The sequence below is a fragment of the Lutra lutra genome, chromosome 12, assembly GCF_902655055.1.
Source record: "Lutra lutra chromosome 12, mLutLut1.2, whole genome shotgun sequence".
NCBI lineage: Eukaryota > Metazoa > Chordata > Mammalia > Carnivora > Mustelidae > Lutra > Lutra lutra.
Window position 1 is genome coordinate 66,069,444 of NC_062289.1, and position 17,437 is coordinate 66,086,880.

The 17,437-nt window shown below is 48.7% G+C and overlaps 1 protein-coding gene across 1 annotated transcript in view; it reads left to right on the plus strand.

Annotated features, from left to right (window-relative positions):
• The window catches only part of CABIN1 (calcineurin binding protein 1), a 158,411-nt gene that overhangs the window by 15,816 nt on the left and 125,158 nt on the right, over nucleotides 1-17,437 (plus strand). The window contains 6 exon segments of the mRNA XM_047696245.1: nucleotides 6,020-6,096; nucleotides 7,037-7,129; nucleotides 8,260-8,373; nucleotides 11,283-11,417; nucleotides 12,529-12,709; nucleotides 16,339-16,468. Of these exon segments, the coding sequence (XP_047552201.1) occupies nucleotides 6,094-6,096; nucleotides 7,037-7,129; nucleotides 8,260-8,373; nucleotides 11,283-11,417; nucleotides 12,529-12,709; nucleotides 16,339-16,468 (656 nt within the window). The 5' untranslated portion in view covers nucleotides 6,020-6,093.

Consider the following 17,437-nt stretch of genomic DNA (forward strand, 5'->3'; position numbering starts at 1 on the left):
GGCTTCCTGCAGAGCAGGGAGCCCAATGTGGGGCTCTGGGGCTCAATCCCAGGGCCCTCGGATCATGACCTGAGCTGAAGGCAGATGCTTAACAACTGAGCCACCCAGGGGCCTCCTTTTTCTTTCTTTCTTTCTTTTTTTTTTTTTTTTTTAAATTATTAATGGAGAACACAGTGTGTGATGATCATGTGCAGTATGGGGCACATCAGAGGGATGGGGTCAGGGAAGCTCCTTGATGAAGTCCCATTTGAATTGAGATGGGAATGTTTCCCTTCACTCAGGAATGTCATATTTCACAGTGTCACCAAAGCTGTTAGTGAGCTGTTCCTCTGCATGGCTTCTGCAGCTTAGCTTGTCATACAAGGGTTCTCCTGTGAATGACAGATTTGGTCTTAAAGAAAGATTTGACCGAAAAATTAAATACATCTCCCACTAAAATATGCCGCCTAGATACCACTCATCTGCTTGTTCATCCCTTCCTTTCTGGAGCACCTGTTTTGTGCCAGACATAGAGGTGCAAAGGTAAATAAGACAGGACTGTTTGGGAGCTTACAGGCTGGTGGGAGAGACCCAGGGTAATTCCAGGGCAGAGGTGAGAGTATGTAGAGGAAATTTAGAAAGAACCTGCTCTTGCTGTATTAAGTCAGTGTAAGATTTTCAGGTTTGAAAAGCTGTTTTATTGTTACATCTTAGGTAAAAATTCTCATGTGTACTGATATTTAAAATCCAAGGTCAGTTGCAAGCTAGTGATTGCTATGTACTATTTTGGCAAAAGTAAAGGGGATAATACAGTCCATGTTACATAATCCCCATAGTCCTCTCAGGATGTATTAAGAGTACAGTATTCTGGCTCATTCTTTATTTTGCTACTGGAAATTGAGGGAGCTGAGGAAGAGTAGTAATGATAAGATAGAATTGGGGGTCTGTGGTAGAGGGGATCATGGTCTCAATGGGACTAATGTACAAGACGAGTCGTTGGGAGGATCATTTTTAGGTTCCTCTTCAAATGTTATGTGGACACTCACAAGTATGCCTCAGTTCCAGTATGTATCTGTGTCCAGCCCTACAACTGCCAGCCTTATGAGATAAGCATTATTATACCCATTTTGCTGATTAGGCTGAGGCTTAAGGGGCCTGGCTGACCTGTCCAAGGTCACAATGCTAAAGAGGGACAAAAATATGACTAAGCCCAATACTCTTTACAGAGGCTGTTCTGAGTTTGAGATAACACAGATGTGTCTTGTAAGTGTCTGGGATGGACTTTAGTGGTAGAGGAGTGGAAGGTACTGTATTTTTAGATTACATTAAAGTTAGCACAGGAGCCTTTTTCAGTGGGGACAATTGGCTTGAACAATTTCTAAAGAATTAGGAAGCCTGAAAGTTCTATTTTCTCTTCAGCACCGTGGGCTCTGTGAGGGTCTTCTGGCCCTGATCATGGTGCCCAAAGAGCTTTTGTTTTGAGGAGTCTACGGGCTTTCTCTATAGAGGTAGGTGGACAGAGGGGTGGGCAAGGACTTGGGCAGCAAGTGGGACCGGAAACCTCTCTCTAGACTTGGAGCCTACTGTTTTTTCCCCTCCGACTTGGCTGGTCCATCCTTCATTCAGTCTGGTCTGGGAGTGACTCCGAATGGGACCTGCACCCATCGTGCTCCTGGGTGACATAGAAGCCCCAGGGGAAGGCACTAGCCCATCTAGCACAATCCCAGTGGTTGTTGGGTGCCTTCCTGTAAGGTGCTGCTGAGGCAGAACAGGTAAGCTCTCCTCCTTCAGGAGTAGGTTGCCCTCAGACATGATGGCTATATTGATGTCCTTCCACCTGTGGATGTGGGGCCTGCTGCTGCCACACAGAAACCTGATCTCTCAGTCATCCCTGAGTGCTCCTCTTATTTTTCTCTCCATGAGGATTTCAGGTGGCATCTGGGAAGACTTGCTGTGACTTGGGGCTAGCACTTGCCCTGTGGAGAGCCGGTTGGGAGGCCTCTGGTTAGGTATTGGCGCTACCCTACAACTTCTCTCCTGCACTCTTTACCCCTATGTATAATCATTTGTCCCTGCTTTCAGTTCTTTTGGTATATACCCAGAAGTGGAAATGCTGGGTTATAAGGTAACCTTATGTTTTAGTGTTGGAGGAACTGCTGAACTGTTTCCATAGCAGAGCATGAGGGTTCCAGTTCTCTACATCCTTGCCAGTGCTTGTTATTTTCTATGTGTGTATGTTTTTTTTTTTCTTTTTCTAAAGATTTATTTATTTATCTGAGAGAGAGCGGGGGTGGGAGGGGCAGAGGGAGAGGGAGAGAGAAACTCAAGCAGACTCTGCACTGGATGAGGAGCCTGATGCAGGGCTCAAGCTCATGACCCTGAGATCAGACCCAAGCTGAAACCAAGAGTTGGATGTTCAACCAACTGTGCCACCAAGGCACCCCCTATATGTATGTTTTGTTTTTCTTTTTTGTAGACAAAGCTTTTAAAAATTTTTAAAATTTAAATTCAATTAATTTTTTAAAATATTTTTAAATTTATTTTTATATGAGAGAGAGAGTGAGCACAAGCAGGGAGGGAGGGAGGGAGGGGCAGAAGGAGAAGCAGACTCCCTACTGAGCAGGGAGCTGATGCAGGTTTTGATCCCAGGACCCTGAGATCATGACCTGTACTGAAGGCAGCCACTTAACCGACTGAGCCACCCAGGCGTCCCATAAATTCAGTTAATTATCATATCGTGTATTATTAGTTTCAGAGGTACAACTCAGTGATTCATCAGTCTTATGTAAAACCTAGTGCTCATTATATCACAGGCCCTTCTTAATATCCATCACCCAGTTATCCCATACCCCCACCATCCCTCCCCTCCAGCAAAACTCAGTTTGTTTCCTATGATTAAGAATCTCTTGGGGCGCCTGGGTGGCTTAGTGGGTTAAAGCCTCTGCCTTCTGGCTCGGGTCATGATCCCAGGGTCCTGGGATCGAGCCCCACGTCAGGCTCTCTGCTCAGCGGGGAGCCTGCTTCCCCCCTCTCTCTGCTTGCCTCTCTGCCTACTTGTGATCTCTCTCTCTCTCTGTCAAATAAATAAATAAAATCTTAAAAAAAAGGAATCTCTTATGGTTTGTCTCCCTCTCTGATTTTGTCTTGTTTTATTTTTCCCCTCCCTTCTCTTATGATCTCTGTTTGTTTTCTTAAGTCCCACGTATGATTGAGATCATATGATATTTGTCTTTCTCTTATTGACATTTTTCGCTTACCATTATGTACTCTCTAGTTCCATCATCATTGTAAATGTCAAGATTTCAGTTTTTTTGATGGCTGAGTAGTGTTCCACTGTATATATTTATACCACATCTTCTTTATCCAGGTTCATCTATTGATGTGTGTATTTTTTAAATTTTAGTCTAGATGCAGGGTTTTAATTGTATAGTTTCTACTTTTGTCTCTCTCTCTTTTTTTTTCCTGTATCGTATGGCAGTCACAGTGTCCATCATAGTATAGCTTATGGTAAAGCAGCAGTTTCCACACTGGGCCTCAGTGTTCTTTTTTCCTAGCTGTTGAACCCAGGAGGTAAAATAGCTATTAGCCTAGAGGAGATTTGAGTCTTCCTTGTCTGTGTAAAGACTGTACTTCCTTTCTTGTAAGAACCTTTGGCGAACTCAGAGCCCATGGTGGAAACCATGCTAGAAATCATTGCTGTAGTGCTATTGGCAACAACAGTCAATTCATGTTATCCAGGTGGACCATGCATTCAGTCTGTATGCCCAAGGCTCACTTCCACTGCCTGCTGGGTCCTTTCAGGGCCTTCTGCCAGCCTCTTAGATGGGACTTTTTCTAACTCCTCCTCCTGCGAAGATCTGGCTTGTTTGGGGGTTGTCCTCCCTGTCCCGGCCCCCAGGCCGGAACACTTGGTGTTATCCAGAACCCCTCTGTTCCCTCCAGCCTCCCAGGTGCCAAGTCCTATGAGTCTGCCACCTGGAGTGTGTCCCCTTCTGTCCAGTGTGCCCTCTAGGTTTCCTGGCATCTCTTTGTTTAAAGCAGCATGTAATCACATACCATATAGTTCACCTGTGTGGAGTGTATATATCAGGGATTTTCATTATATTCACAGAGTGTGGAACTGTCACCACAACCAATTTTAGAACATTTTCATCACCCTGGAAAGAAACCCTGTACCTATTAGTATCATTCCCCATTTGTCCCTCTCCTGTAGCCTACCATCTACGTTCTGTTTCTATAGATTTGCCTATTCTGGACATTACATATAATGGAATCCGACAATACATGGCCTTTTGTGGACTGGCTTCTTTCATTTAGCATTAAGGTTCATCAATGTTGTAGCACGTGTTGTAGTACTTTTGTCTGTTTTATGACTGAAGAATAATGCGTTGTATCAACATACCACATTTTATTTATCCATTCATAGTGATAGACATTTGTTTCCACCTTGAAGCTGTTATGGAATAATGCTGTTATGAATAATCTTTTTTTTTTAAAGATTTTATTTATTATTTGACAGACAGAGATTCACAAGTAGGCAGAGAGGCAGGCAGAGAGAGGGAGAGGAGGAAGCAGAGAGACCCGATATGGGGCTCAATCCAGGACCCTGAGATCATGACCTGGCCGAAGGCAGCACTTAACCCACTGAGCCACCCCGGCGCCCCTGAAGGCAGAGACTTTAACCCACTGAGCCACCCAGGCACCCTTGCTGTGAACATTCTTGAACCAGGTTTGGTGGGACTATGTTTTCATTTCTCTTGGGTAGATACCTAGGAGTGGAATTTCTGGGTCATACGGTGACTCTGTGTTTAACATTTTGAGCAACTACCAGACCGGTTTCCACAGCGGCTGCACACTTTGCCTTCCCATCAGTAATGTATGGAGTTCTAATTTCTCCATATCTTCACCAATCCTGTCCTTTTTTTGCAGACTTCCAAACTGGTCTGTCTACCTCTAATATTTTTTCCTGTATTTCTAAATTTTGCTTTCCTTGAAACTCTTGGTGGCTGCTCTTGCCTACAGGATGGACTTTCCCACTTCTCTGGCCCAGCACTCTTCCATCCTCCATGCCCATCTCTGCTCTAAGGCCCAGCCACGGGCTGTGTTGGCATCTGCGTGTGTCCACACTTCCCCATCACACCACAACCCCTTGCCTCTCCATTTCATCACACTCTACCTCAGTGCTGGTTTCCCAGGGCTTACCATGAAGGCTGCCTCGCTCACTGTCTGGATCCCTTCAAGTGGATTATTTTCCACCTGTAGATGTTGCCTGGGTTTCTCTTCATTTCATTCAATTATTATTATTTTTTAAAAAGATTATTTATTGGGGCGCCTGGGTGGCTCAGTGGTTAAAGCCTCTGCTTTCGGGCTCGGGTCATGGTCCCAGGGTTCTGGGATCGAGCCCCACATCGGGCTCTCTGCTCGGCGGGAAGCCTGCTTCCTCCTCTCTCTCTGCCTGCCTCTCTGCCTACCTCTCTGCCTACTTGTGATCTCTGTCTGTCAAATAAATAAATATTTAAAAAAAAAATAGAAAAAGATTATTTATTTAGTATTTATTTGACAGAGACACAGCGAGAGAGGGAAAACAAGCAGGGGGAGTGGGAGAGGGAAAAACAGGCTTCCACTGAGAAGGGAGCCTGATGTGGGGCTTGATCCCAGGACCAGGGATCATGACCCGAGTTGACGGCAGACGCTTAAGGACTGAGCCACCCAGGCACCCTTGATTTCATTTAATTATTGAAAAAAATAACTGTTTATAGGGCTCTTTCCTCTGCTGAACAGTGAGCCCTGGGGGCATGGAGTGGTCTCACTCTTCTGTGACCCCAGCGCCTGGTGTCTTACCTAGCTAGGGCAGAAGCTCTGGCCACAGAACCTGGGTGACAGATCACGCAGCCATCCTGAGGCAGTTGCTCACTGGCCTGTGTGCTTAGAGTTGGCTAGGCTCCTGGATTTGGGGACTGCTTTGTGATGGGCCCCTGGAACTGTGGTGTGCCTGGCTTTTCTTGGGCCCTCTCTCAGTCTCTCCTGTTTTCTTCTCTAGGAGATTGTGGACCAGCACAGCCCCTGCCAGTGATGGGAAGTGGTGCTTAGTGGCAGCGCTGAAGCTCTCTGAGTATGGTAAGAACTGGTGCTTGCCTGTTTTGCTGGTGTCAGTGTTGTTTTGTCACTTCACTCCTGGGGGTGAGGGCCGTTATCTTGGGGGACACTCAGTATGGGGCAGCCTTCCTCCTGGGAGAGCTGTTGGTGCAATTGAGGGTAAGCATGTTTAGTTAATATGTTCTGCTGGGCCTTGCCACAGTTGTGAGAAAGGTACAAAGTTCACATGTTTTGTTAGTGTCTGATGTTCTTCTTTTTTTTTTTTAAAGATTTAATTAATTTATTTATTTGACAGAGAGATCATAAGTAGGCAGAGAGGCAGGCAGAGAGAGAGGAGGAAGCAGGCTCCCTGATGAGCGGAGAACCCAATGCGGGGCTCGATCCCAGGACCCCAGGATTATGACCCGAGCCGAAGGCAGAGGCTTTAACCCACTGAGCCACCCAGGTGCCCCAGTGTCTGTTGTTCTGATGTCTAGGTCATCTGTTGTATCTAGCATTGCTGGGGTGTTCCTTTTGCAGTGGATAGCACCCAGGACATGCTCCCCAAGTAGCTTATTAAGTAGCTTGTTACATATTCTGGTCTTTGTTTTTCTCCTCAATCATTTATTGTTCATTACATTCTGAGAAGGCCATAGCTGCTTGAGTTATAAGATCATGTGCTTAATCAGAGTTGTATTCATTGTAGTTTTTTTTTTTTTTTTTTAAGATTTTATTTATTTGTCAGAGAGAGAGAGAGAGACAGACATTCAGAGAGAGCACAAGCTGGGGGGAAGGCCAGGCAGATGGAGAAGCAGGCTTTCCCCAATGTGGGGCTCAATCCCAGGACCCTGGGATCGTGACCTGAGCCAAAGGCAGACGCTTAACCAACTGAGCCACCCAGGCGCCCCTCACTGTAGGTTGTTAAAGAGACAAGTGACATCTCAAAATCAACTTTTTTCTTGCCTCAAATCCCTGTTTTTAGATTCGAATTGCAGCCTTAAATGCCAGCTCTACAGTTGAGGATGATCATGAAGGAAGCTTTAAAAGTCACAAAACACAGACCAAGGAGGCCCAGGTATGTAATCCATGGTCTTCCTCTGTAGGTAGACCCTGCTTTTCATTTCTGTAGAGTGTACCTCATTTTAAATGCCTTCGCAAGACTTAATGGGATTTTAGCTCTCCATCTCATGTTATAATTGCTTTACTTGGGGGTGGTCACACTGAAGAGAAATTCTGTATTCTGTGAGCAGTGTTTGGGCCAGTTCAGCCCCTGCTCCCACTTATCCAGCAGGGACTAACTTTCTGTGCAGCCCATTCTTTGTGCTCACTTCAGGACTTGGCACACCCAAGGATGGCAGCATGTTAACGGTAGGTGGTGCTTTGAGGTTTCCCCGTGCATTGCCCTCATGGGCCAGTGTGAAGAGGCGCTTGAGGGGAGATGTCTTGAGGGGGGTCTCAGGAGGTCGGTGAGGGGCCAGGTTCAACGTCAGCTCTCTAGATTCTTGGTCTTTCGTCTCTTCCATGAGGCCTGGCATCGCCTCCACTTAAACCTGGTTCTTTCCTTCCCTCCACCCTTCTCTCTACCTGTGTCCTGCCATAGTACAGTAGCGGCTTGCTTCTTTTTCCCATTTTTGTTTTACCTGGAATGAACATGTGGCTCCCCTTTCACAGGAGACACGCAGGCAGTCTTGAGCCCTCTCAAAAGCCAATAGTCAGCTATCCCTGGTCCTCAAGGGATGTCCCTAGGGCTCAGCCTGCCTAGTGTCCCTTCTGTCCCAGAGGCGGTTGTTACCCTCTGTGGGCAATGATCAGGCTAGGGCAGAGTGGCAAGTGGAAAGCAATGGAAACCACCCATATTCTCTGGGAATTTCTGGGTTATTCTGGCTGGTGTGGCCACTCTCCCAGCTTTACCCAGAGAAGGCCCGCTGGGTTCATAACCTTGCCATTGCTCTGATCCTCTGTCCTTGGGCCAGTGTGTGTTTTGCTGTTGCTTAGACTCACTTGAGCCTGTGTTGCTCTTGCTCCTTGGGGGACTCTTGAGGGGTTCGTCTCCCAGTGATGAGCTCCTGGCAGGTTGGAGTGTTAGGACTGTTTCCACTACAGAGGGAACAGCTGTCAGTTTACGTGGCCTCGACTGTAGCCCCCTTACACACACTTTTGGCTTAAGAAAGACAAACCTTTGTAATCTCCTGTCTTGGTTCACAGGAAGCAGAGGCTTTTGCCTTGTATCACAAGGCCCTGGATCTCCAGAAACATGACCGGTTTGAGGAGTCAGCCAAGGCCTACCATGAGCTCCTGGAGGCGCGCCTGCTACGAGAGGTGAGGCACCACAGGCCAGGCGGTGAGCTTGCCTTCTGCCCTCCCCTTCTTCACTGGGTGACCTTGGGCATGTTACTTCCTCTCTCTGCCCCTCAGCTTCCCCACCTGTAGAGTGTCAGCCTCCTTGGGTTGCTGTGAGGGTGGAGTGAATCCAGTGAAGCATGCAGAGTGATTGTTGTTCTTAGTAAGAGCCCTGTGTTGGCTACTTTGTTACATTCTCTTTGCAACTACTCTGTTGAGAAGGTGGGGTCCCCTGTCCCCATTTTATACTTGTGGAAATGGAGGCTTAGTGAGGTGTTCATAACTCAGAGCTACCCAACTAGTGAAGCATTAGAACCAGGATTAGAACCCATGGTTTTCTGATACTTAATGATCCTATGGGCAACACGGTTTGGCAAATGCTGTTTAGGTGATAGCCCGTAAGCTCAGGAAGCCTGTGTAGGCGTTCCTACATAGTCAGAGAAAAGGGTTTTGAAAGACATAGTCAGAGAAAAGGGTTGGGAGAGCACCACAGAGCCATGATTCGGGCACAGGGTATGGTGGAGAGGCAGGACCTATTGATCCAGCGTGGGGGCCATGCTAGTGGCAAGTGAGCCACACCTGAGTTGGCTGGTCATGGAGATGATTCTTGGAGGTTTGAGAATGAGTGTCAACTTGAAATTGATTTAGGAAGAATTATGTTTCATTAGGAGGAAAGGCTTTTGTTTTCAAGTACCCAGACACTAAACACCAGGATGGGCAATGAGGAAGCAGACAGACTCCATCCATGGGCTTTTTCTGGAATGCGGTCCTTCAGTTGAGCAGTCTCCTACACTTCTAGGAAGGCAGACACTTAGGTCTGCCTTGTGTCCCTACCCCTGGATGATTTTTTACCACAGATGAGGCAGAATGCTGAGTTCTCATTGTTGGTTATAGGAGTCATCCCTTCCCTCAGGCGTGGATGTCAGGATTCTCTGGTGTTGGTTGTAGTGTCTTGGAATTAGGGCTATGGGAATTGTGACCTACCCCTCCCCCATTAGTAGGAAGTGAGTGAGGGCCCAGAGATGAGAACGACTTTATTCTACCTTACTGAGTTCCAGCCACAGGCCAGGGGCCGTGTGTGCTTCAGGAGGGCGTCTTCCGTCAGACCATGACAGAGCAGGCCTCAGAGGTGAGTGGGTGAGCAGGGCAAAGTCGGAAGGGTGCTGTTGGCCTTGTAGTCGTAGGTGTGTCCACTTCCCTCTCTGTCATTTCAGCCTTGAAGCACTGCTGTAGCACACTCCCCGTTGGCTTATAAATATAAAACATGATCATCAGGGGCGCCTGGGTGGCTCAGTGGGTTAAGCCACTGCCTTCGGCTCAGGTCATGATCTCGGGGTCCTGGGATCGAGTCCCACATGGGGCTCTCTGCTCAGCAGGAAGCCTGCTTCCCTCTCTCTCTCTCTCTCCCTGCCTCTCCGTCTACTTGTGATCTCTCTCTGTCAAATAAATAAATAAAATCTTTAAAACAAAACAAAACAAAACAAAAAAAACGTGATCATCATAAACAGTTGAAAAGTACAGAAAATGTATAGAAAAGTTTTTCACATTCATCCACATTGGTATACTTAAGGTTAAACTAAATTATGTAGTTACAGTCTCCCAAACACTTGGCATAAATAGGCCCTGGAACACAGCTGACACCTAAGAAGTGGCCAGCTTCGCTGGGGAGGCTGGCTGGGGTGAGCCCTTCGTCTCCCGTGGGCATCAGCGTGTCTGTCATAGAGGGTGGAGGACGGTGTGGAATCCAGCTGGTTAGGTGGAGGTTAGTTATGAGGGCTTCTGCTGTTGTGTGTGGAGGTACACTGGCTAGTCTCCGAGGTAGACTCACACGGCCTGTATTGAAGGGTTCACACCAGATTTTGAACAGTTCTGTACCTGGAATGGTGAGAGTACCTGGTGTCCAGGTGAGCCTGTTGTTGGGGATCTTTCTGCAGTACAAGCCAGATGACAGGAGAAATAAGGAATGAGGTTGATTTGAGCTTGTTAGTCTTCTTGTTGGGATTCCATAAGAGTGCTAGGGTAGATTTCTTGGATTTGTCAAGGGGCTATTCCTGAAGGTTGCATGTCTTCAGGTCTTACCGGTTCTGATCATGAAGAAGAATGTCATGTGAACATGACCTGTCCAAGGACAAGGCTGAGATATGGACCTGCCCCTGGAAAGAAGTTCTTTGTGCCACCTAGTTTTTCTGTTAGAAAATGTTTTACTTTGTCCGGTGGTTAGAGCAGTAGTTTTCCTCATCAGCGGTGTCTTAGAAGTTGTAGGGTTTTCTAAGAGTTTTCATAAAAGCTGTAGTGAAATAACTTTTTATATAAAGCACATTTATAATCTTTATGCTCTTTTGGCTTGCACTTTTGATATTCGGGGTAGGATTATTGTCCTCGCAGTACAGAGATCCTCAGGGCGCTAAAGTTTTAGGTAAAGTCGCTGTCCACAGTTACATGATGAGTTACAGAGTTGGGAGCCCAGCCTCCTGATTCCTAATCCGGTGCTCTTCTTGCTGTGGGATGTATAGACATGCGTAAGTTGGCTGCCTGGCCATCTCCAGACCCTGGTGCTGCCCCCAGGTGGCCTCCTCATGCCCTGTCCTCCCTCTTCAGGTCTGCTCCAGGGGAGCTGCAGGCTCTAGGTTTGACCTTTCAGGCCTGGCTGTAGCAATGGGGTGCTGAGACTATCTGCAAACTGCCTTGTAGTGATATAGCTTTCCTTCTCTGTCTGCTCGGAGCTGGAGGGGTCCTCCAAGGACATCTAGTATAGGGCTTTCCTTTTTCAATGGAGGGTGGCACTGGACTGGGCCAAGGGCCTGCAGCAGAGGCCAGCTGGGAACCCTGGTGTCCTGCTGAGGCTTCAGGGCCTAGGTGTCACTCTCAACCTCTGTTTTTGTTCACAGGCAGTTTCGTCCGGTGATGAGAAAGAAGGGTTGAAGCACCCTGGGCTGATGCTGAAATATTCCACATATAAGAACTTGGCCCAGCTGGCTGCCCAGCGAGAGGACCTGGAGACTGCTATGGAATTCTACTTAGAGGTGCAGTTTTGGCAGTGCTTATTGGCCCCTTGGGGTTTTTGAAAGCTCTTGGTGGAAAGAGTGAGGTTATGGTCTTGTTGGCTAAAAAGAAGAATTTGTAGTGGCGCATCACCAGGCTGTGGTCCCTGAGACCCTCATCAGCTGGCAGCAGTGCGTTCAGAGAGAGCAGGGGCCTGCATGTGCATTGGTGCTCTGCCACTCAGGGCCCATGTGGCCTCAGTGAGTTGCTTGCTCTCTCTGGGCCTCCAGGTCTGCAGCAGTATAATAGGCACAGTAAGAAAGAGGGCGGTTGTGAAACTGGAATGAATTGGTACATACACCCGTGCTAAGAACACAGCTTGACCCTTGGCATCTGTACCTGCTCGTAATAGTATAGCCGTGATCTCGGTGTTAACGGTCACCATCTCTGTGGGCACCTCTAAGGTGCCAGACACCATGAGAACTCCTTTCCACACATACGCTAACTGGACATCATCTTGCAGGGATTCAGGATGCACTAAAATCTTTATTTTAGTGGTGAGGGGACTGAGGCTTGGGATCATGCTGCCAGTCAGTGTAGGAGCAGGATGTGAACTGAAGTCTGTCACCAGAGCCCGTAATTTTTCTAGAACCCCACAATTCAAAATAAAAAATTTTTAAATCCCGCAAAATACCCCCCAAATCCATTTTCTTTTCTTTTTTTTAAAAGATTATTTATTTATTTACTTGACAGACAGAGATCACCGGTAGGCAGAGAGAGGGAGGGGGGAGCACTCTCTCTGCTGAGCACAGAGCTGGATGTGGGGCTCGATTCCAGGACCCTGAGATCATGACCTGAGCAGAAGGCAGAGGCTTAACCCACTGAGCCACCCAGGAGCCCCCCATTTTCTTTTAATGGTACTTTCATTAATGGTACTTACCTATCAGATATATAAGGAGTACAGATGTTCAGAGTGACAAACTGCGTCAGGAAGATGTTCTGAATTTGATAAATTGGTTCCTGTATCTTGGGTTGGCCACTTTTCTGGGTGGTTTGGGTGGCTGGGTTGGTGCTCTGCTCCCTCCGGTCACCATGGGCGCCTGCTCAGCGAGAGAGCCGATTGAGTGTGTGTACCCTCTGTGCTGCTTCCAGGCAGTCATGCTGGACTCCACGGACGTCAACCTCTGGTATAAAATCGGACATGTGGCCCTGAGGCTCATCCGGGTCCCCCTGGCTCGCCATGCTTTCGAGGAAGGGCTGCGGTGCAATCCTGACCACTGGCCCTGCCTGGACAACCTCATCACTGTCCTGTACACCCTCAGCGATTACACAAGTGAGTCAGGCTTTGATGGCTTTCTCCCATGTGCTTGTGTTTTGCGGACAGAGGAGGGAGGGCAGCTTGGATAAGTTGGAGGCCAGGTTAACACTCGAGGGCTTTCTGCTAGACTGTCAGGAAGGGAGATGGCTTTGCATTCCTGCTTTATTGCGTGTGTCTTTCTCACGCAATTGAGATTTCTTGAGTGCATTGTGGTGTTAGGTAGCATGCTCTCTGAGTGGTTTTCCCTTTGCTTGTCTCATTTCATCCTTGTATTGTGCCATCCTGAGCCAGAACCTGTTTCCATAACTCACTGACAGATGGCCTAGCAGTTGCAGCTTGACAACTCCTGGTGCTGGGGACCTCACTACCTATTGAGGCAGTCCATTCCTTTGTAGAGCAGCAGGGCTACTAGAATGGTTTCTGCCATCTGCCAGATGGAGCCCCATTCTGCCCTCCATTTGCTTAAGTTCCTTGGCTCCAGCCTTTCTGTCTGTTCTGCAGAGAATACCTTTGTCCTTTGCATGGGCTGGTCCTGAGGCAGGCACTGATGAGGTGTTCTAGGAGTCCGCCTCCTCTGGGTGTCCTCTGAGGCCAGAGAGGAAGGAGGCTCTCCAGGAGTGCTCAGAGCGGGGCTGAGTGCAGTGGGAGCCCGGGGCTCTGTCCGCTGATTATACTGCAGGCTGGTCTGGTGTGTGCAGGTGCTCTGTGTCTGTCTGGGCCAGTTACTCTTTTTAGGATGGACATGCCAATGAGCACTTGCTTTCACTTTCAAGGTTTAGGCCTGGAAGACTGACTGGCAGAGGCTTTTTCCTTCCCTTTTTTAAAGACAAATAGCGTGGAGTGTTTAGAGAGGCACTAAGGCCCTGCTCACCATTCCCCACCTCCGGTTCCCCACAGCTGCTTTTTGATTGAGGCAGCACACACACACAGTAAAGTGCACAGTATGTACGTGTGGAACCTGTTAAGATGCAGAACATTTCTAGAGCCTCGGAAGGCAGGCTGCTTTGGCTCCCATTCCAGTCATTTCCATCCCAGAGGTGATCTTGATTTCTCTCCCTTTTGTTGCCAGAGAGGAGCTCTGCTTGTTGTCGAGGATCCTCCAGGTGTACTCTTCCCAGCCTGGCTCCCTGGGCCGTGGTCTTCCTGTCTGTCCGTGAATGCCCCCAGGCCATCACTCGGAGCTCTTTACTGCCATGTTGTCTGCTATGTGCGTCTGCAACAATCTGATGGTTCTGTGCTTGCACATTGAGTTCTTGCCTAACACTGCAGGGAACGTTCCTGGTGCGTACTCCAGAGGACACATCTCTTGCTGTGCTGCTTGCCCCAGTTTTCATGCCCACCAGCGGAATGTGGTGGTGCTTGTGCAAAGCCCTTCCGACTCTCACAGCTCCTTCTTTAGGAGGTGTTCAGGCTCCTCTTATAAGTTTTCTGGCAGCTTGAGAGCCACCTGAGGTGGACAGTCTTGTGTTCTGCCTTTCTTTCCCCAGGCTTTAGTTCTTTGTACCCCTCTCTCATGGTCGGAGAAGTTGTACTTGGTAAACTGAAGTCCTCGGGGGAGACCAGTCTTGGGGGCCTGAATGGCTGCTCTGTCTGGGAGAGCCCTGGCCTGATAGACCTGACACTCGTTTATTGATTTTAGTACGTGCACGCACGCATGCATGTGTGTGTGTATGTGTATGTTTATAGACTCCATGCCCAGCGTGGAGCCCATCGTGAGGCGTGAACCCACGACACAGGTCAAGACGTGAGCTGAGGGGCGCCTGGGTGGCTCAGTGGTTAAAGCCTCTGCCTTCGGCTCAGGTCATGGTCTCAGGGTCCTGGGATCGAGTCCCGCATCGGGCTCTCTGCTCAGCGGGGAGCCTGCCTCCTCCTCCTGTCTCTCTCTGCCTGCCTCTGCCTACTTGTGATCTGTCTGTCAAATAAATAAAAAAAAAAATCTTAAAAAAAAAAAAAAAAGATGTGAGCTGAAATCAAGGGTCAGACGCTTAACTGACTGAGCCACTCAGGCGCCCCAGACCACACACTCATTTAAACCCCAAAGTGAAAGCAGCATGTTAATTCAATTCCCAGTGGCATTTATCCACTTGAGATGAGTAGGCAGGGGTGCTTGGGGTTGATGCCTGCTGACCACCTCTTGTTCCCTTGGAACTTCCCAGGCCTTCCCTCAGTGGGAGTGCTGGTGTAGTACAGCTAGTGCCATGAGCTTTACGACAGCCAAAATGCCTGCCGAGAGCCAGCATCACCAAAGGCTCAGGTCCTTCCTGGTTTTCTCTCTGGGCATCTCTGATGGCCACTCTCGTGTCCCACCGTGGTCCCAGAGAAACTGTGTTCTTGTTTGTGTGGGGCAGGAACCGCTAGGCTGTCTATGCAGCCGTTTGGTCAGCTACTTGCTAGGCTGTCCTGGGAACCCCCAGACCCTCCCTGTGCATAGGTTGCACAGCCTTCATGTGCCTTGTGGGGGGCATTGTGGTATCTGTGGAGCTTTGTGACTAGGCTCTGCTCTCTCCTTCCGTGGCACTCTAGGAGGGCACCACTTCCTTCTGCCTCTCAAAGCTTCCATCCCCACATCTCTGCTTCTGTTCTACTTTTCCTTCCTCCTCACCCTGGATCCTTCTTTGGTTTTTCTTGACAGCAGTGGGTTGCAATCCATCTACAGTCAGACTCTGAAGCTGAGCGGGGCATGGTAGTGGTCCCAGTGCCCAGTCAGAGCAGAGCTGATGCTTGGCTGCACTGTACTGTTTTCCTGTGTGTTCGCAGGTGAGGCCTGCTGGCACTGGGCCTGCTGGGGACTTATTTATGGCAGTCACATCTGTCAGGGGCTAGTCCCTAGAAATACCAAAGGCTTTCCTAGTTCACATGACAGCTCTGCTGTGTGACTCCTTGCCATCCCGTTTTTTCTTTTGTGTTGCTTTGCCTGTTACTGTCACCACTCCTGGAGGAATTAGAGGATAGGCTTTCCAGATCATTGATTTGAAAAGGCTTGTTGACATAAATGATGTGCATGCCTCTAATTGCAGGCAGTAAACTTTTTGGGTAAGAACAGTTTAAAAAAAAATAGAAGGAGGAAAATTGGAAAATACAGATAAGCAAAAGGAGCAGAAACAGGTTTTACTTGTACAAATGGAGTTACACTGTGTGGTCTGTTCGGTTTCCTGCCTTTCCCCCGTGCCCTCTCGTGACCTTCCTTCTGGTCAGTGAGCACACCTCTCAACCCTTTGTGCAGTGACTGCTCAGCAGCCCAGTGTGTGGATCGGGGAAGCTTTCCTTAAGCAGGCTCCGTGGGTGCTGCCGAGTGCTTTCCTGATTTTTTGAAGGTTTTCCCAGTTTGCCAGTAGCTAGACTACGGGTCTCTTGGTTTTTGCAGCAGCTCCTACAGTGGATGTTGGGCTGAGGGCTGTGTAATACCCATGGCTCTCTGGAAAGGTCATCGTACAGTCTGTCCTTGCTATCAGCATTTGGCTTTGTCTCATCTGCTGTGGGTAGTAGTATTTTCAGCATCTTTCCTAATTGAATCAGATTAAGTGGTATCTCATTATTTGCCAGCATTTCTTGGATTCCAGAGTAGGGTCATTTTCTTGGTGCTAACTGGCAAGGCCAGAGGTTGGGGTGCACACTCAGACATCAGTTGTTTCTTTCCTTACCAGCATGTCTGTACTTCATATGCAAAGCTTTGGAGAAGGACTGTCGGTACAGCAAAGGACTGGTTCTCAAGGAAAAGATCTTTGAAGAACAGCCTTGTCTCCGGAAGGACTCCCTCCGAATGTTCCTTAAATGGTGGGTCCTGCCTCTTTCTATGCTGGTTCTGCACTCCCCTCTCCCCCAACAGTGTGTGGCTGGTGGATATCAGGAGGCTTGTGTACCTCCTTCTCTCAGGTCCTAACTTCCTGGCAGTTGAGCCCCTGCACTTCATCCCTCGCTGCACCCCCTCACCTGGCTTTGATCCTGCTTTGCCTATTAATTACCTATGTGCCTAATCATGGCTGTGCCTCCTTGGCTCTCTGCTGCCCACATTTCCCTCCACCCTGCCAGCTCTTGACATTCACCAGCTCTCCTCTGGGTGCCTGTGGCAGCCGACAGGCCACCTTGTCTGCCCACCACCCGCCATTTCCCTTTCCAGGGCTTTGTTTCCACGTGTTTCCCAAGTTCAGTGTCCGTGATATGACTTTGACACCACTGCCTTGCCTCCAAGACAGAGCTCATGCTCAGAGCATCACCCAGAGCACCTTTACAGTTTGACCCCTTTAGTTCTTCTCCTTGCCTCCTATGTCTCCCTGCCCCAGAGAAGACTGCCTTAGGTACCCAACAGAGTCCAGGCTTGGCCCCATTGTGCACTGTCCTGTCCCTGTGCCCTGGCTCCCTCATGGCCTCACCTGGAAGGCCAGCCTCCCACCTCTCCACCTGTTGTGCCATTACTCCTTTATGTTCCAGCTCCCAGGTCACCTCTGGGCAGCTTTCCAAACTCTGGCTGCCTCCTGCCCTCAACCTTCCAAATGAGCCAGCTCCTCCATCCTCTGGTCCTTGGCCCCTGTAGCTCAGCTGGTGAGGGGTTAGTGGTTATTTATCTCTGTGTCTCTCCCTCTTAAGACTTTATTTCTTGTTCATATCTGTCCCAATGTGCTAACTGTCTTAAGAGAGAGAGAGAAAAGAGAAAAATAAATCCATAAGCAAGTGGCTTTGTGGTAGAGGCCTGAGAGGGGTCAGGACAGCCAGGGCAGGAGGGCAGGTACTGCCAGGCTGCCTCAG